At 35.5% G+C, this 14,650-nt stretch overlaps 1 protein-coding gene across 2 annotated transcripts; it reads right to left on the reverse strand.

Moving 5' to 3' along the window:
• Positions 1 to 197: 197 nt before the first annotated feature.
• LOC146165046 (coatomer subunit gamma-2-like) lies at positions 198 to 13,586 on the reverse strand. Of its 2 annotated transcripts, none has more exons than XM_083382582.1 (19): positions 13,467 to 13,586; positions 12,598 to 12,800; positions 12,222 to 12,301; positions 12,018 to 12,147; positions 10,859 to 10,984; positions 10,292 to 10,449; positions 9,573 to 9,706; positions 8,791 to 8,858; positions 8,291 to 8,401; positions 7,305 to 7,478; positions 6,591 to 6,698; positions 5,959 to 6,094; positions 4,905 to 5,084; positions 4,179 to 4,310; positions 3,826 to 3,882; positions 3,165 to 3,428; positions 2,313 to 2,458; positions 1,356 to 1,494; positions 198 to 699 (listed from the first exon to the last, which is right to left on the reverse strand). In XM_083382582.1, the coding sequence occupies exons 1-19, from the start codon at positions 13,495 to 13,497 to the stop codon at positions 470 to 472; spliced, it is 2,607 nt and encodes an 868-aa protein (XP_083238708.1). In that variant the 5' UTR covers positions 13,498 to 13,586; the 3' UTR covers positions 198 to 469. The 2 variants fall into 2 exon arrangements, with proteins under 2 accessions (XP_083238708.1, XP_083238709.1); XM_083382583.1 differs by lacking the exon at positions 8,791 to 8,858 and adding an exon at positions 9,112 to 9,179.
• Positions 13,587 to 14,650: the final 1,064 nt, after the last annotated feature.

Here is a 14,650-nt window from a genome sequence, read left to right on the forward strand (position 1 = left end):
CTAGGTGTAAAAATTGGTTTATTCAAATCTCAGCGTTTTATTTCTTTTATGTTATAAATAAAAACTAAAGTAAAAGGAAAATTATTTCTTTCTAAATTTTTTATCTTTTCACTTTCCAATATTTTCCTTGCTTTCTTGATTCATCCTTTTACGCTGCGTTTTGGTTATCTAAAGGTTTCTAACTCGATGCGGTAATGGTGAAGTTGTTTTTGTTTTATTATGATTAATTTACTTGTAGCAATGGCACATCCAAATGTTCAAGAAACCAGAAGAATAGAAACTGTAACGCTGTTGTTTTAACATACTTATCCAAGCTCTACCAAATTTGACCATCAGAGCGAAATACAGGAAATACAGAGTCTAAAAAGTTATCTTAAAATTTATACCAACGCGAAAGCAAAAAAGGGCGAAAATCTGTTATTTGCACTTATGTAAAGAAAAAAAGCCTTAAAAAATTATGATTTCTATGCTATCCGACGGCCGAAGTGATAACTTGAGCAGCAATCAGGTCCGAGCTTCGTACGGTCAGTTGCATTGTGACGCCATCTTTTAGGACCAGCTTGGCCCTGGCCAGGACATCGTGGCCGCCCCGGTACACGCCGGCCAGAAGAAGGGTGTGGGCCGACTTGCCCTCTGGAACCTTGTCCGACCGCTCGCACGCCTGCATGCCAAGGTACTTCGAGATGTCCTTCACCGCGTCTGGAAAACGGTACATTGTTTTTAGGTTTAACGTGGGGAAGTTGTGTTTAAAGCAGTGGTTTATAACAGAAGTCGACTTTTGTGCTTGAGAATGTCAGATATATTTTGACTAACTAGCGAAAATGCTAGCAAGGCCCTAGCCAAAATGGTTGGGAACCGCTGGTTTACTGAGACTTAAAAATATATATTTCTTTAAAGTTTAAACAAACTTTCAAATCGAGTTTTACAGGTTTATACACGCATTGACGGAGCATTGATTGCCAAACAAGCCGGCTGTCAATGATTGTAAATAATTAAAGACCCCGGTATTTGGGACTAAGTGGTTCATCGCGTAAAAAAAATAGAACGGATTTTTGTACGTAGCCCTATTGCTTTAAGCTTTTTAAAAAGTTACAGTTTCCCAATAGTGGATAGAATGCGTGTTGGGTAAAACACAATGGCTAAACCTCTTTGTAAAAATATCGCCGTATCTTATCTTAAACCTCTTTGCTGGAGAACAAGTTTCGTATTATCGTTTTCTGTGTCCAAAAAAAGTTTCTCTAAGGTAAGACTTAAAATGGTTTAAAATCAGTAGTTTGAGTAAGTGAGATACGCCGTGGCGATATTTTACTGTCAAACCACAAAGAATCATATTGCAGATAATACAAAGCACCCACCTTGTAGTGTGTTTACTGTTGATAGGGCGTAAGTATCCTCCACCTGATGTTCATCTCCCACTTCGTCCCAAGCAGCCCCGAAGTTTCCCTTCATCACCTTTTGAACGTGGTCGGCCACAGTGATGTCAACGTCTTCCAACTAACAACAAGCAGTGCTCGGTTAAGGCAGCTTGTTAACTCAGGGTTTTAAAATTTCTATTACAGGCCCTGGACATTTGTAAGAGAGGGGTTATAAATCGCTGTACAATGTACATATGAAATCCTTAACGGGGTCATATTTATTTTCGATTTTTAAGGCTCTTTTGAACGCATGAAACTGATTTTTAAGAACCAGGTTCTTATTTAAGAAAATCTTTGTCTGATATTGCATATAAAAATACAATGGTGGTCTAAAAACCAACCCTTTTGCACGTGATCGGCCACAGTGATGTCAACGTCCTCCAACTAACAACAAGCAAATGTGGGTTAAGGCAGCTTGTTAACCCAGGGTTTTAAAGCATCTATTGCAGGCCAAAGCGCTGGAATATTTTTAAGACAAAGGTCAAGAATTGCTGCACATTTAGGTGATCATTTTTAACGAGTCGAAGTTTATTTTAGATTTTTAAGGTTTTTGGGGGACAAAGCTGTTTTTAAGACAGTAGTCGAAACAAATGTGTTTAATCAAACAGCCAGGGTTTTAAAGACACGAAAATTGCCGTTTGATATTGCATGTCAAAAATATATTTTTATAGGTCCGACTCTTAGTTGCTTTTAATGCAACGATAATATGTTTCCTAAAAAAATGTACAACAGCAAAGTTGGCTATCTGCGATGTTATGTCCCTATTCTCGCTAAAAAAATATTAAGGACAAGTGTATATAATTTCTATGGATAATCGTTTGTTTGTCTATCAACTAAACGGCAACAAGTACGATAATGGTGCAAGGGCAGTTTCTTTCTGTCACCACCTCAACTTACCACGTATTCGTCCTGGTACCCGTCGTCATCTGTTTCTCCGGTGTTAGGATCGCAATCCTTCACTGTAAACTTCATGGCGCAAGTAAGGGTCGTCGTAACTTCGGTTGGGTCTTCGTCAGGGATGACAACACAAGCGTACGAAACACCTGATCGCACACACATAAATACAGATGGAAATCTGGCTTTTGTAAAGCATTCTAGTTTAAGGCAAATTATGTTTGGGTGATCGAGCTCGGGCAAGCTTAGGGGTTCTTAAAGTTGGATTCAAGGACCACTTGGGGGTATGTTAGCTAGTTTTAATGGTCCGTGAAGGTCTAATTTAGATAGAACTGAATTATTTTAGAAGTGATAAATTTTCAAAGGAAAAGCAATAACGTTTAAGCACCGAGTGTTTTTTTACTCCATTTTTGTTTCTTTTTAAGACCGAAAACAGTAGGTTTAACCGGTCTTGTTAATTTATAACGTCATTCTATGACGTTCGCTCTAAACAAATCATGTCGACCCTGGTCCACACAAACAAAAAATTACTGGCTTAAAACACAAATAGTTGTTTTTATTGCAATATACCAGACAATACGATGTTTTATATTTGCGGGCCTTCAGCTGTTTCAAACTGTCATTTCAACAAACGGTAGTAAGCAATGAAAAAATGGAACGCAAAAATAATCATCCAGAGAACGCAAACAAGTCATCCAGACTGCATTGCCTAAGGTGAACTAAACAAGGACGGCGTTTTAAAAAACATAAACTAAAGTGGGCCGTACTCTTACCTAGCCGTGTTACAAAGCAACGATCCATTATATTACAGACCGCTGAAAAGCGGAAATTGAAAAAAAAAGAATAGCAAACTACCGGGCTGATTGTAGATAAGCGACGGACAAGGCACATAGGCTACCACTTCGAATGCATCGCTTTGTTCAACTTGGACGGTTACATCCTCCAGTATTTGGTCGTTCAAGGTGTTAGTGCAGTCAAACTGCAGTACAACATGGTTGGGAAAGGTATGCTTGATGCACTGCACCACGTATTCTGTCTCTGACTCCGTTAGTTCGACCGGTTCTGATGATTTGAAGAGAGGACCGAGCACCGCGAACTCGGGAATGCGCGAAAGTTGCTCTGTGGGTAGAAGAAATGGTTGTGAAAGTTTAAGCAGGGCTATGCGGGTAAAAGGTAAGGTCAATTTGGAACGCGGCTACTTTACTGTAGAGAGGGGGAGTGCAAAATATATATTTTTTGTAACTTCGTTATTGGGTGGATGATTTTACAACACAAAAAGTTTTGACCCGAAAAATCTAAAAAGTTTGTGTTAAACTTTTCCCGAACGAACTAGAAAAGGGATTTATTTTATTTCAAACTAATTCAAATTTCATTAAAGAATATATTCTCTGGTAAATTAACGCTTTTTGTCATAGGGTGGATAATGACAAAATATAGGCGTCTCGCTTAACTTAGTACCTCTTGTGTTTATAACCTCGCGTTTTTATTCTACCAGTGCCAAACAAAGAACACTCACCTGCGTAGATTTCTTGGCGGGATGCGACCGGCTTGTCTGGTGATTTGCCCGAGAGTGCTGAAAACAAGGTTATAATTTTAACATCCGCTACTGTGTTCGCACTTATAGCAACAAATGGGCAGATAGTCAAAATCGAAGACACATTAGTTTTAGACGTAACAATGAAGGTTTTGCTGCAAACAAGTTTTACCGTTGTCATATGTCAATAACGCCTTATTTACTATAAGTGTACAGTGATACGTGTGTAATAAAATTGTTTTAAAGCGTTGTACGATTGTAGTTACACGTTAAGTGCAGATATCACGCGGATTTACAGCTTTTAATGTTACGTTTATATTGGTTACACAACTTACACAGGTCTTGTTTGGGTTCGTTTGCTGGGATTGAGACAAGTGGGACAGACTTAAGGTTAAAAGGTTCATCTGTGGGCTCCTTCAAATATTGCTGGAGACAACGTTCCAAGGCGGGCACGGAAACCATCAGGCCTAGAATGAGAAGAAAGCTTAAAATTAGGAGATATTCTTCACAACAAGGGGGTATTGGCTGTTTAAGATACCAACTCGCGCTGTAATCGCTGTACATTAAAAGTTTTACAACATATCACTGCTGAAATCAAACTAGAACAAACGAAAGACTTTATTGTTTCGATTGACAGCAATGGTCTCAAACGAAATTAGTCCGAGAGCCAAATTAAACCAATTAGATTTATTAACCAGTACACCAGGGCCGTAATACACTAAATTAGCAGAACTGATGAAAGGTAGTAAAGCAAAAACTTTGGTATTAGGTTTGAACTCAAGGCTGAAAATATACTATTGGCCACAAGAATACGGAAAAAACACGAGGCACTAAAAAAAAAAATATTTGCCACTCTGAATTGTTTTTAAGTAACATGCGATCATATCGGTCTTAACTCTTCTGAGTAAAGGCTGAGTTAACGGGAATTTGTTAAGCACTCTACAAAAACTCCACTAATTTAATATTCAAAACCCACGTTTCCGTTGTTTACTAAGACAATTGCCGTCTTAGCTTTAAAAACGACATACGCTAAATACCAGAAATATAAATGCGGTCAATACCGTTCTGAATGTAGGCAGAGTTGAGCGTCTTCTGACGTTGGTTGAGCGTGTGATAGTAGAAGGTGGCTCGATCCCGAACCTCGTCATCCTCATCCATCATGGAACGGGAGAGAAGAGAAAGGATGCTCGGGAGAAGATCCTCGCACTGCGCTCCGAAGCGAGCAAGAGCAGATACAGCAGCTGGAGAATGGAAATGCATTGTATTTGATGATTTTGAATTGGCTTCATTTTGCATCGTTTGTGAGCATTTTGATCGTTTTAATACAGTGCTTCCCAACCTTTGTCAGTTCGCGACGCATTTTTAATGCAAGTTTTAATTTGCGACCCAAAATGGAGATGGATTGTGCGATGAATTATTTAATGTTTGTAATCAGGCGTGGACAACTAGATAATTTGTAAATTGCTTGTGTGCTCTTAATTCCAGTTCAAATCTAATTCGGATTTTACCAAAAATAGTAGTTTGTTCAATGGCATTTTTAGTCAATCAGTCGAAAAAATAATTTGAATTAAAACAATTAGGTCGGAACGACTTGTTATTTGCATCGTTTGTGAGCATTTTGGTCATTTTAATGTACATAGAGTTTGGTTAGAATTATTTAGATAAGCTGGGTTAGGCCTAACAAATGTCAATTTGTTTGCTTTAGCTAATACAAGAGTTAAAAAAAGGTTATTTTGGTCGTTTTAAGTGATCTCATTTAAAGGATTTGCGTTTGAAAAAACTATTGTATTTAAAAAAAATAAAAAAATACATTGAGATATTATTATCCCGAAATTATTGTTACGAGGTGCAGCAATTTAGCTTGAGTAGAGTTGTGTAAAATGGTAACCATAACAGAACTAAAGCCTTTTGAAAAGGTTTACCATACATTTAGTGCCAATTATTTGAAATCTGTTGGCCTTTTAATAACTTACGGGCTGGCTAAAAAAAATGGTTTGTATAAGGTCGTGATTCGGTATTTCCTGAAGGAAAGTTAAAAGAACCAACATCATTGTGATATTAATGTTTTCAAACAGTGCTGCAATTGAATAAACGGCTTTCAAACCATCCGTGTACCTGCTCTAACCACTTCATTTTCCAGGATCACTCTGTTGTAAATGAAGCGGATATACTTGGACGGGTTTTGTGTTCTTGGACCTTCTTTGCCGAGCAGATGAATGATCTTGGTGGCAAGGACAGTGTGCTCACAATCCTAGTAAAAGTAGAGGAATTAAAAAAATAGACAAAATGAAAACAATCAAATGAGTACATTGATAAATTTTAATCATTACACTTAGAACCGTGTGCTTAAAAACGTAGTAAAAATTAAAGGAATTTCAACAATAGTTGAAAATGAAAACTAATAAACTAGGTACATTGATAATTTTAATCATTAGAACTGTATGTTCATAATCCTACAGAGAAACGATCGTAAATTTTCTGCAGAAAATTAGATTACAAGTAATAACATTTTTAGTAATTTCATAATAATTCATATATATTTTAATATCACTTTTTTATCGAGGGAATTAAAATAGAGAAGTATATTTGTCGATAAAAATTACCACAAATTATTTTTTCGATGTATACAACAAAAAAACTAAGACGAGAAGAAAAAACTGTTGAATTGATGTCCATATTTTGAGAATCGCTTTTAGGATCCCACTCGTTATATTTAGAATTTTTGTTTTTGTGACTGATTATCATACCTCAATGAATTCGCAGAGATGTGCCAAACCGCTTTCCTTGGATTCAGGGGATTCCTCAAGAATTGCAATGATACATTCCACAATGGCCTTCTTGTATTCAAAACCACCCTAAACAGTAAATATAGAATTAAGTTTGATGTCATTTAAACATGTTTTAAAATCTATCCTATGTGAAATTTACTTTAAAAGGGCTGGCATAAACCAATCAAACTAAACAGATAGACTTTCTTTAATTAAGTTTGTTGTTAGTGTAATATGTACTAACTATTTTAAAACAGGTAGTGGATTTTACATAAATGCCTAAATAGCCCATACAAACTAATGAAAAGATAAATAGAATAGGCTAATGATTCAAGTGGAAAATCGCATCCCAACTTTTTTCTGTGACTTTAAGGTCTTTTAAACCAGTGCTTCTTAAACTTTTTTAGTTTTGTTCACCCCTAGCATCTATTTCCAGATTTCCTTCGCCCCTTGTCTCATGATATGATAAAACTATCTCGTCTATATATAACAGCACAAAATGACTGATTGTTTCGCAAGCTATCATCCATTTCTGACGGTTCACCCTTATTCACCCCTTTTGGTTGGTTTACCCCTGCAAAAATTCTATTCACCCTGGGGTGAACCATTCACCTGATTAAGAAACACTGTTTTAAAACCACTTTTTGTGACCCTTTCTTCAAAGCATTAGTGCAAGCAGTTGTTATAACTTACCTCATCTCTCAGCATTGACGAGAGGTAGTTCATCATGACTGCGTGCTTACGGGGATACTTTTGGCAGAGAGCGGATATGGCTCGTACCACGACCACCTTAAACTCGTCCGATATTTCCGACATGAACGATGTGATCTGCTTCATCAGACGATCGACGCTGCTTTCACTGCCAGTCTGTAAAGTTTCAACATTTTTGTTATTGCAGTTTTTATTTAGATCAGCGGTTCTTAAACTGGGGTTCTTGAGGATATTTGAAGGGGTCCGCGTAACATATCTTATTTTATAGGCTGATAAATTATACTATTGAGGAGAATATTTTTCTTGTTAAATATTTATTCATAATTATATAATTATTAAATCTCAGTAAGTTTAGTTATAATGAGTACCAAACTGAATGTTACAAAAATTATTTTACTGTAAATTTCCAGTTTTTGCTGTTTTAACCAATAAAGGGGTCATCCATTTTTGGATCTTTACAAAATTATTGTGTTAACAAAACAAGCCATAGTTCTAACGGTAACACAGATAGCAATGAAAAGTCGCCACTTTTAACGAGTTTGGCAGAACTTATCTTTCAGAATGAAGGAATTTACCACACCTTAGTCTTGTAAATTTGTAGGCCAAATACATATAGGGCCTCTGCAAGATGTTGCTGACAGATTTAAATGTTTGTAACTAGGAATATTCTATAATATAAGATAGGAGCGAATACCCTATGCCCGGTGGTAGTATTGGTACGCGTACGATACTAGGGTGGAATCAATGACAGTCGCTAAAATTGATGTGGAGTAAAAACGCAGTAATTTCTGTCCTACAAAGTAAATTTAAGAAAAAAATATTATTTTCTTCTATTTTGCTAGCACATTTACCAAGTTGGATTGTGATACTTTTCGGCCCAAATATCGGGTATGGGGATCGGAAGAAAGTATACGCATCAGACATCCTTATTTGTAACAAACTAAAAAATGGTGTAAAACAGTGCATACTTTCAACAGTGTAGTGATGGCCAGGGTGGCAATACTCCTGTTCACATCAGTGATAAGATTCTCCAGATCCAGGTTACAAGCTGTAACTGCTGATGGATGTTTCATTGCAACCTTTAAACATGATTAACTGGTAAAAACAGCCAAAGCACATTTCCAAGGTTTTAATTAGAAGCGACCTGTTTAATAGCCAGCATATTAAACAAGTTTTTGTTTTTTAACATACTAAACAGTTTGATATGATACTAAAGCACATGCAACTTAAGAATGACGATCGATTAGTAATTTTACATATTCTAGAAACATGAAACTAAATAAAAAGCAGTCGAAATATGCTTTGCACACAAATAACACAAAAGTTAATTTTACAAAGATAAAACAAAGCAATGTATATTAGCATGCAATACAGGTTGAAAGTTAAAAATGCTTTATAGGTAATGAAACTGCTAGCCTATTCGCATTTCAGTGATCGGTTTTGCCACCAAATGAGACAAAAACAATACCTTGTTAAGGGTTCGTACACCGGCATATCTAAAAGAAGGCTTTGGTGAACTGAGAAAGAGTTGCAGGACTGCGAGAAAACAGGCGAAAAAATTAATGCGACACAAAGCAACAGAGTTGGGACGGAATTTCAACCATCCACAGGGCAGTTAGAGAAAACTTGAAGGCTGAAGATAACAACTGATATAAGACATACTGTTGGTTAGTATGCTGTCAAGTGTTGTGCGACACTGAAACCCAAATAAGTCATGCTTAATTAGGCCGGTTTACTACAGTGGTGATTGCGCAACTGCTGGCTACGAGCAGAGCAGAGCGTTTTCTACCTTGCTTAAAGTCTTTACTCCGGCGTAGCGCATCGATGGTTTAGGCGAGGAGATAAATTGCTGTAAGACTGAATAGGCAAATAAATAACTGAATTGGAACATAATTTGCTAAAAAGCATAATATCCAAAAGAATTGTTTTTGTTTTGTAACCCCAAAATAAATGTTAAAATCAGGAGAAATGTTATTTTAAGCGTACTACAGGACATAATAAACAAGTCTTAAGAAGCTTAAACATAAGCCCATAGTGGTGCAATACTTTTTCAAAAATTATTTCCAATATTTTAAACAAAATAAAAGGCCATTTGATTTGACACACCATTTGAGGCCAAATTGACGTAATAAAACTGAGTCAAAGTGAGATTTAATTGGTCAACACTATATATGTTCCAATTAACAACCATTTTCAAACAAAATTTGGGTTCAAATAAGTTAGATGAGTGGACGAATTCTTCATATATACCTGATACTGCTGGGGCAAGCTCTCGTGCTGTGCAGTTCGGCATATTGACAATTGCTGAAGCAGCCTCATATATCACTATCTCGTGTTTGTTGCGCAGGCAGTTCTCAATAAAGTCGAACAGAGGACTGTCATGTCTGAAAAACAAGAGTAAAATCGAGGAATTATATAAATTCGAATTCTAAGACAAATGGCAAACCATTAGTTGGTTAATTGATTTTACAATAAAAAGCAATAGGACGTTAACAAATACTAAAAATGTAAGAACTTTTTACAGGATTGCTGCACAATTCTATAAAATTAAATAAGAGACAAACACAGAGTACTGGACATTTTTTTAAATATATTGAATGTAAAAGTCTGGTATCAATGCCATGGTCAGCACAATAACAAATGGTTGGATTGGACAAAACGTTTTTCCAACTTCACTTTTCTAAAACATACATGTATACCACTAGAGCTGTACATAAAATAAATTCAAAGATGTTTCAAATACTTTTGAACTAATTTTTTTCAAAAACTTTTTAATATGAAAATCAATTCAAAGACTTTTAAAAATGCAAAAGACGTGGCAACCCTGTTTTGAACAATTTTTTTAAACATCACTATTTTTTCATTTTTTTTTGTTGTGTGATGTGGGAAACTCTATACCAAATATAGAAAGAAAGCAGAAGGCTATTTTTTTACTAGATCAATATCTAACTTTAAAAATATTTACATACCCTGCATCCTCTTCTTCCAATAGTTTGCTAGCGATGCGGATCAACATGCAATATGCGAATGGTGACTTCAAACCGGACTTGGTGAACTTGCTGACCATCTTCGATGTTCCGAGGCGATCTTTTTTGCGTAGATGGTACAACAGACCAAGAGCATGGTACTAAAATGAGAAGAAACTTTTGTGTCTGATTCCTAATTTCTTCATTTTTTTAATTGTTTAGTAAACTGCTTCATAGTTTTTTATTGCAATTCGTGCAGCGCATTTTAATTGCAGAATAAAAAGGTTTGTTTCGCAAAAGTATCAAAAATAGTAAATTATGTTTAAAATAAAACAAAAAATTAGAAATAATGAATAAAAAACACAGGGTCTTTCTTTATCTGCTCATAAAAAATAACAAACCATACAATATACCACATAAACTGTAACTATTGGTGTACTTAAAAGCATTAAGCTTATTAACTCCGCTTTTCAATATTCAATGGTTCGCATAAAATTTCTGTATCAGTATGTGGGCAACAGTAAACAAAAACTGTTAGCATTGTTATGATTTTCTTAATTTAGAAATTACCTGAACCATTATATTATCACTGGAGCAAGATTCCTGAACCTCATTGACCCATCTCTTCACAAAGTCATTTGTGTGCTTGGTCAAATGGAGGGCGGAAACCAGTGCAGCACTTGCAACTGAGTGGACCTAAATAAGGCAACAGCTTGGCAAACAGTGTAATGGAATCTACAACATGCATGTTTAAAGAATTTATATTTAATTTATATGATTTCAAAATTTAGGTTCTGTAGAAGGCTAGAGTAAAAGTTTAGTTCAAGAGGGGGAAGGTACTATAAAATTTCATTCCTTCAGTTTTATTTTGGACGATTTAGTTCCTGTCCAGCATTTTTAGCATGACTTTTGCTAAAAAAAGATACTGTCATAGACTAGTTCGGGACCCAATCCCTAAAGTAGCTGCTAAGGATAAGGATTGACTTCACTTTCTCGAGAGACGTTTATTGGACAGTAAGACAATCAGTATACGGCAAACACACATGCACATCATGTGCTCACATTAGGCTACAGCTTGTCTCTAACATGAGATTACAAACCGTGCTCAAAATGTGTCTAATTCTCCTCGGTATCCACTCAACGAAATGGTGGTGCAATACAACGAAATACAAATTGAAGTCGCACACAAAGATATCATGCAGCGCTGAGAAAACGAAGGCTTAGAAATTTACCAAAGTTCTATTCCCCCAGGAAAACTGAGTAGGCAGGTCGTCGATATGAATAGCGGTTCCCACAGTCATCCCCATTAGTTTGGCACAAAAGGTTTATAATAAATTAAATTTGCGACAAATGCCTACATACATTGATATGTTCAAAGAATACCTACATACATATGTTCAAAGAATGCATGTTTAGTGAAATTCAAACTTTAGGTTTGTGTTAAATATGATTCAGCATTTGATGTTTTGTGCAGGGTGGTAAATAGGAAAGATAGTAAAAAGTAATCGCATGTTGGTATTTTTTTTTACATCCTGTCAAACTAATAAAAGTGTGAACAAAGGATCCAACAAGCAAAATAAATATTATCTACTTACACCGAAGCGTCACAGTCTTTTAGTAGTTTGACTTCGAAAATTTTAACTTGACTAAATTTTTTTTTTTTGAATATCACAAGTTTGTAATTACACTACTTTAAGGAATTACATTGTACAACGAAGAAATAACATACCTTATCCACAATGGCCTGTTTCATGTATCTTTCGATTCCTTGCAAGGTGCTTGAATCAGTGATTGCACACAAAGCTCTGACGGCGGCAGCTCTAAAGATGTCCTCTCTTCCATTCATGTCCTTTGTCAAACTGTATAAAAAAACAATCTTTCATGAAACAACATTTCACACTGTATGTTCTTTTAACTGCTTTCAAAAATATACCTTTGGGTCACAATAAATGCATTTTCAGTCATTTTTGCCATCTCTTTAATTGTCAAATAGCACATTCTTCGCATTATAACCTGCAAAACACATTATTAGCAATTCATATACAATCTGGCCTAAGAACTTTAAATATCAGTTTACTGAAATTAAAATTTAGGGCGTTAGTGAAAACAGGTATACAAAATGTATTTAGGAAAATGATTTTATGCTTTATAAAAATGATTTTTGAATTTATACTTATTTTTTCATAAACAGTCTAAATATAAAGTTACTTTTAAATTTTATTGGCTATCGCAGATTCCTCATAGGCCAAACTTTCATCTGTTTATTTATACATAAATTTGTATTAAGGATAAATTGAATGTTGACTCACGTCACTGGATTGGAACAATTTTGTCATGGCGAAGAAAGTTTCTGTTGCCTCCATCGTACTGATAATCTCGCCTTGATTGATCAGGTAGATAATCTTTGTCAATATTTCGCAGCATTTTCGTGGGTTGATTGGCGTTTGCTGGAAAATTCTGGCTTCTTGCAACACAGCAGTCCTCTCGATGGTTGCAAATGGATTTCCACTTGCTAAAAATGCAGTGAAAGGGTCAATGTAAATAATTATACTTTTTCACTGGTAACCATGTTTAAATGTTTCAAGAAATCATAATTAAGCAAAGCGGGATTTACTATTTGTATATTACACACAGTGATAAGGTTATCTTATACTGCATTACATGGCACTTTTAGCTAAACTTTGAGTATGAATTTTCAGGTGTGCACAGTTATGGTTTTTACAACTGATGTTAAGAATCGTACTACAAGCTAATATTTTGTTCTAACTTTGGATATGCACATAAATACAAAATGCAAACTGGCTGGACACTAGCAATATAACGTTGACAACTTAATTTAAACGGGGACACGTATGTTCGTATTGTAAAACAAAGTTTTGCTTTGAATTGTTTAAAATGCCGGAACTGGTCTAGAGTCCTACCAGATTTTCGTCCGGGGTTTATATTGCTAACAATATTTGGGTTAGGGTGAGAGTTAGCGTTTGGGTGTGTCAAGTATTATTATTATACTTATTCTTGCATATTTTTGTCTTTCTGGCAATTTGAACTTTGACAACTAGTTTCGTTAGTGTTAAAATAGATGTGGTAGGATTCTAGACCAGCGCCAAAATGCCTACTATTTGCAATATAATATGACCGGTTTATTTATTAGGCTAAAATATAAAACTTTATTCAATACCTTCCTCGTCTTTGTCCTTTCGCATTGGCATTTTTCCGGCTAGTTTGTGCTCACGATAAAGAATATCAACAATAACAAACACTTTTACAGTCAATTTATAAAGCCCCAAAATTGAGATGAGGAAAGCTTTACGCGAGAGATTTCAAATGTGTATTATATCATGTTTCTCAGACGGCAGAATTGTTTGGCAAATGCATTATAAAATAGAAATTATTTAGTTTGGCAATTAAACACTATTAAATCAATCATAAACTAGAAATCAATTTAAAATACCTTTATTTGCCTTATATTTAAAATTATTTAGGATATCAAACAAATATTAAGCCATTTTAGGTACTCAAGCGATACGGATTAGTGGATAGCCACGTCAGGTTTGTCCGTTTCCAATTTACTGATGTAAGCATAATAGTTTTCTATGACAAGCAGTTTTTCTAAATGGTAATACTATCAATAATATAAGTTTTGTACAAGCTGTAGTTAACCTGAATTGCCATGGCCGATTTAAATGCCAAGAAGAAAAATGGGCGCTGGTCTAGAATCCTATCTCTTTTGTTTTTACAGTTACGAAACAAGTTGTCAAAATTGAAGTTGCAAGAAAGAAATATGAATGGGAGAATAAATATAATATTAATATTTGACCAAACCAAGCCCAAACGCTAACTAGCACCCTGCCCAAAATAATGTAAATATAAACCCCCGGATGAAAATATGGTAGGATTATAGACCAGCGCCCCAAAATGCCATTTTGTCAAATAATTACGTCATAGCCTACTCATACCGAATTAAATATGTACAAAAGCAGAATTCACGATCTGTTAGATATATTACAGCCTATAAAAGTTATGATTTGAAACGTTTAACTGGTGTGGGTGCGAGCCACAATAAAAGAATATTTATTGTAAACGAGAAACGGTACAGGAGGTTCTTACGATACATTTAATAAATATACCGTAACGTACGCGATCTGGACTCCACAAGTGAACAGCTTAAAAGACTGCTCATTTTAGCTTTAAATGCCCTCACCTAACGGATTCCAGCTGGCGGTAATTAAATTTCTTAACAATGCGGTTCGGGGACGCAACGAAAAACAGGAAATTCTGGACAATTCACAAAACACGATCAGCCAATATGATGACAGTTTAAAATAATGAACACAGGCAGGCATACGTTGACGTCACAATTTA

The sequence above is a fragment of the Ascidiella aspersa genome, chromosome 2 (assembly GCF_963924565.1).
Source record: "Ascidiella aspersa chromosome 2, kaAscAspe10.2, whole genome shotgun sequence".
NCBI classification, from domain to species: Eukaryota; Metazoa; Chordata; class Ascidiacea; order Phlebobranchia; family Ascidiidae; genus Ascidiella; species Ascidiella aspersa.

Excerpts from the sequence above, each read along its gene's own strand:
- LOC146165046 (XM_083382582.1), bottom strand. The coding sequence starts at position 13,497 with ATGCCAATGCGAAAGGACAAAGACGAGGAAG. Across the intron at positions 8,402-8,790 it reads GTGTACGAACCCTTAACAAG|GTTGCAATGAAACATCCATC; the intron begins GTATTGTTTTTG and ends TCATGTTTAAAG. Across the intron at positions 3,883-4,178 it reads CGAACCCAAACAAGACCTGT|CACTCTCGGGCAAATCACCA; the intron begins GTAAGTTGTGTA and ends CCTTGTTTTCAG.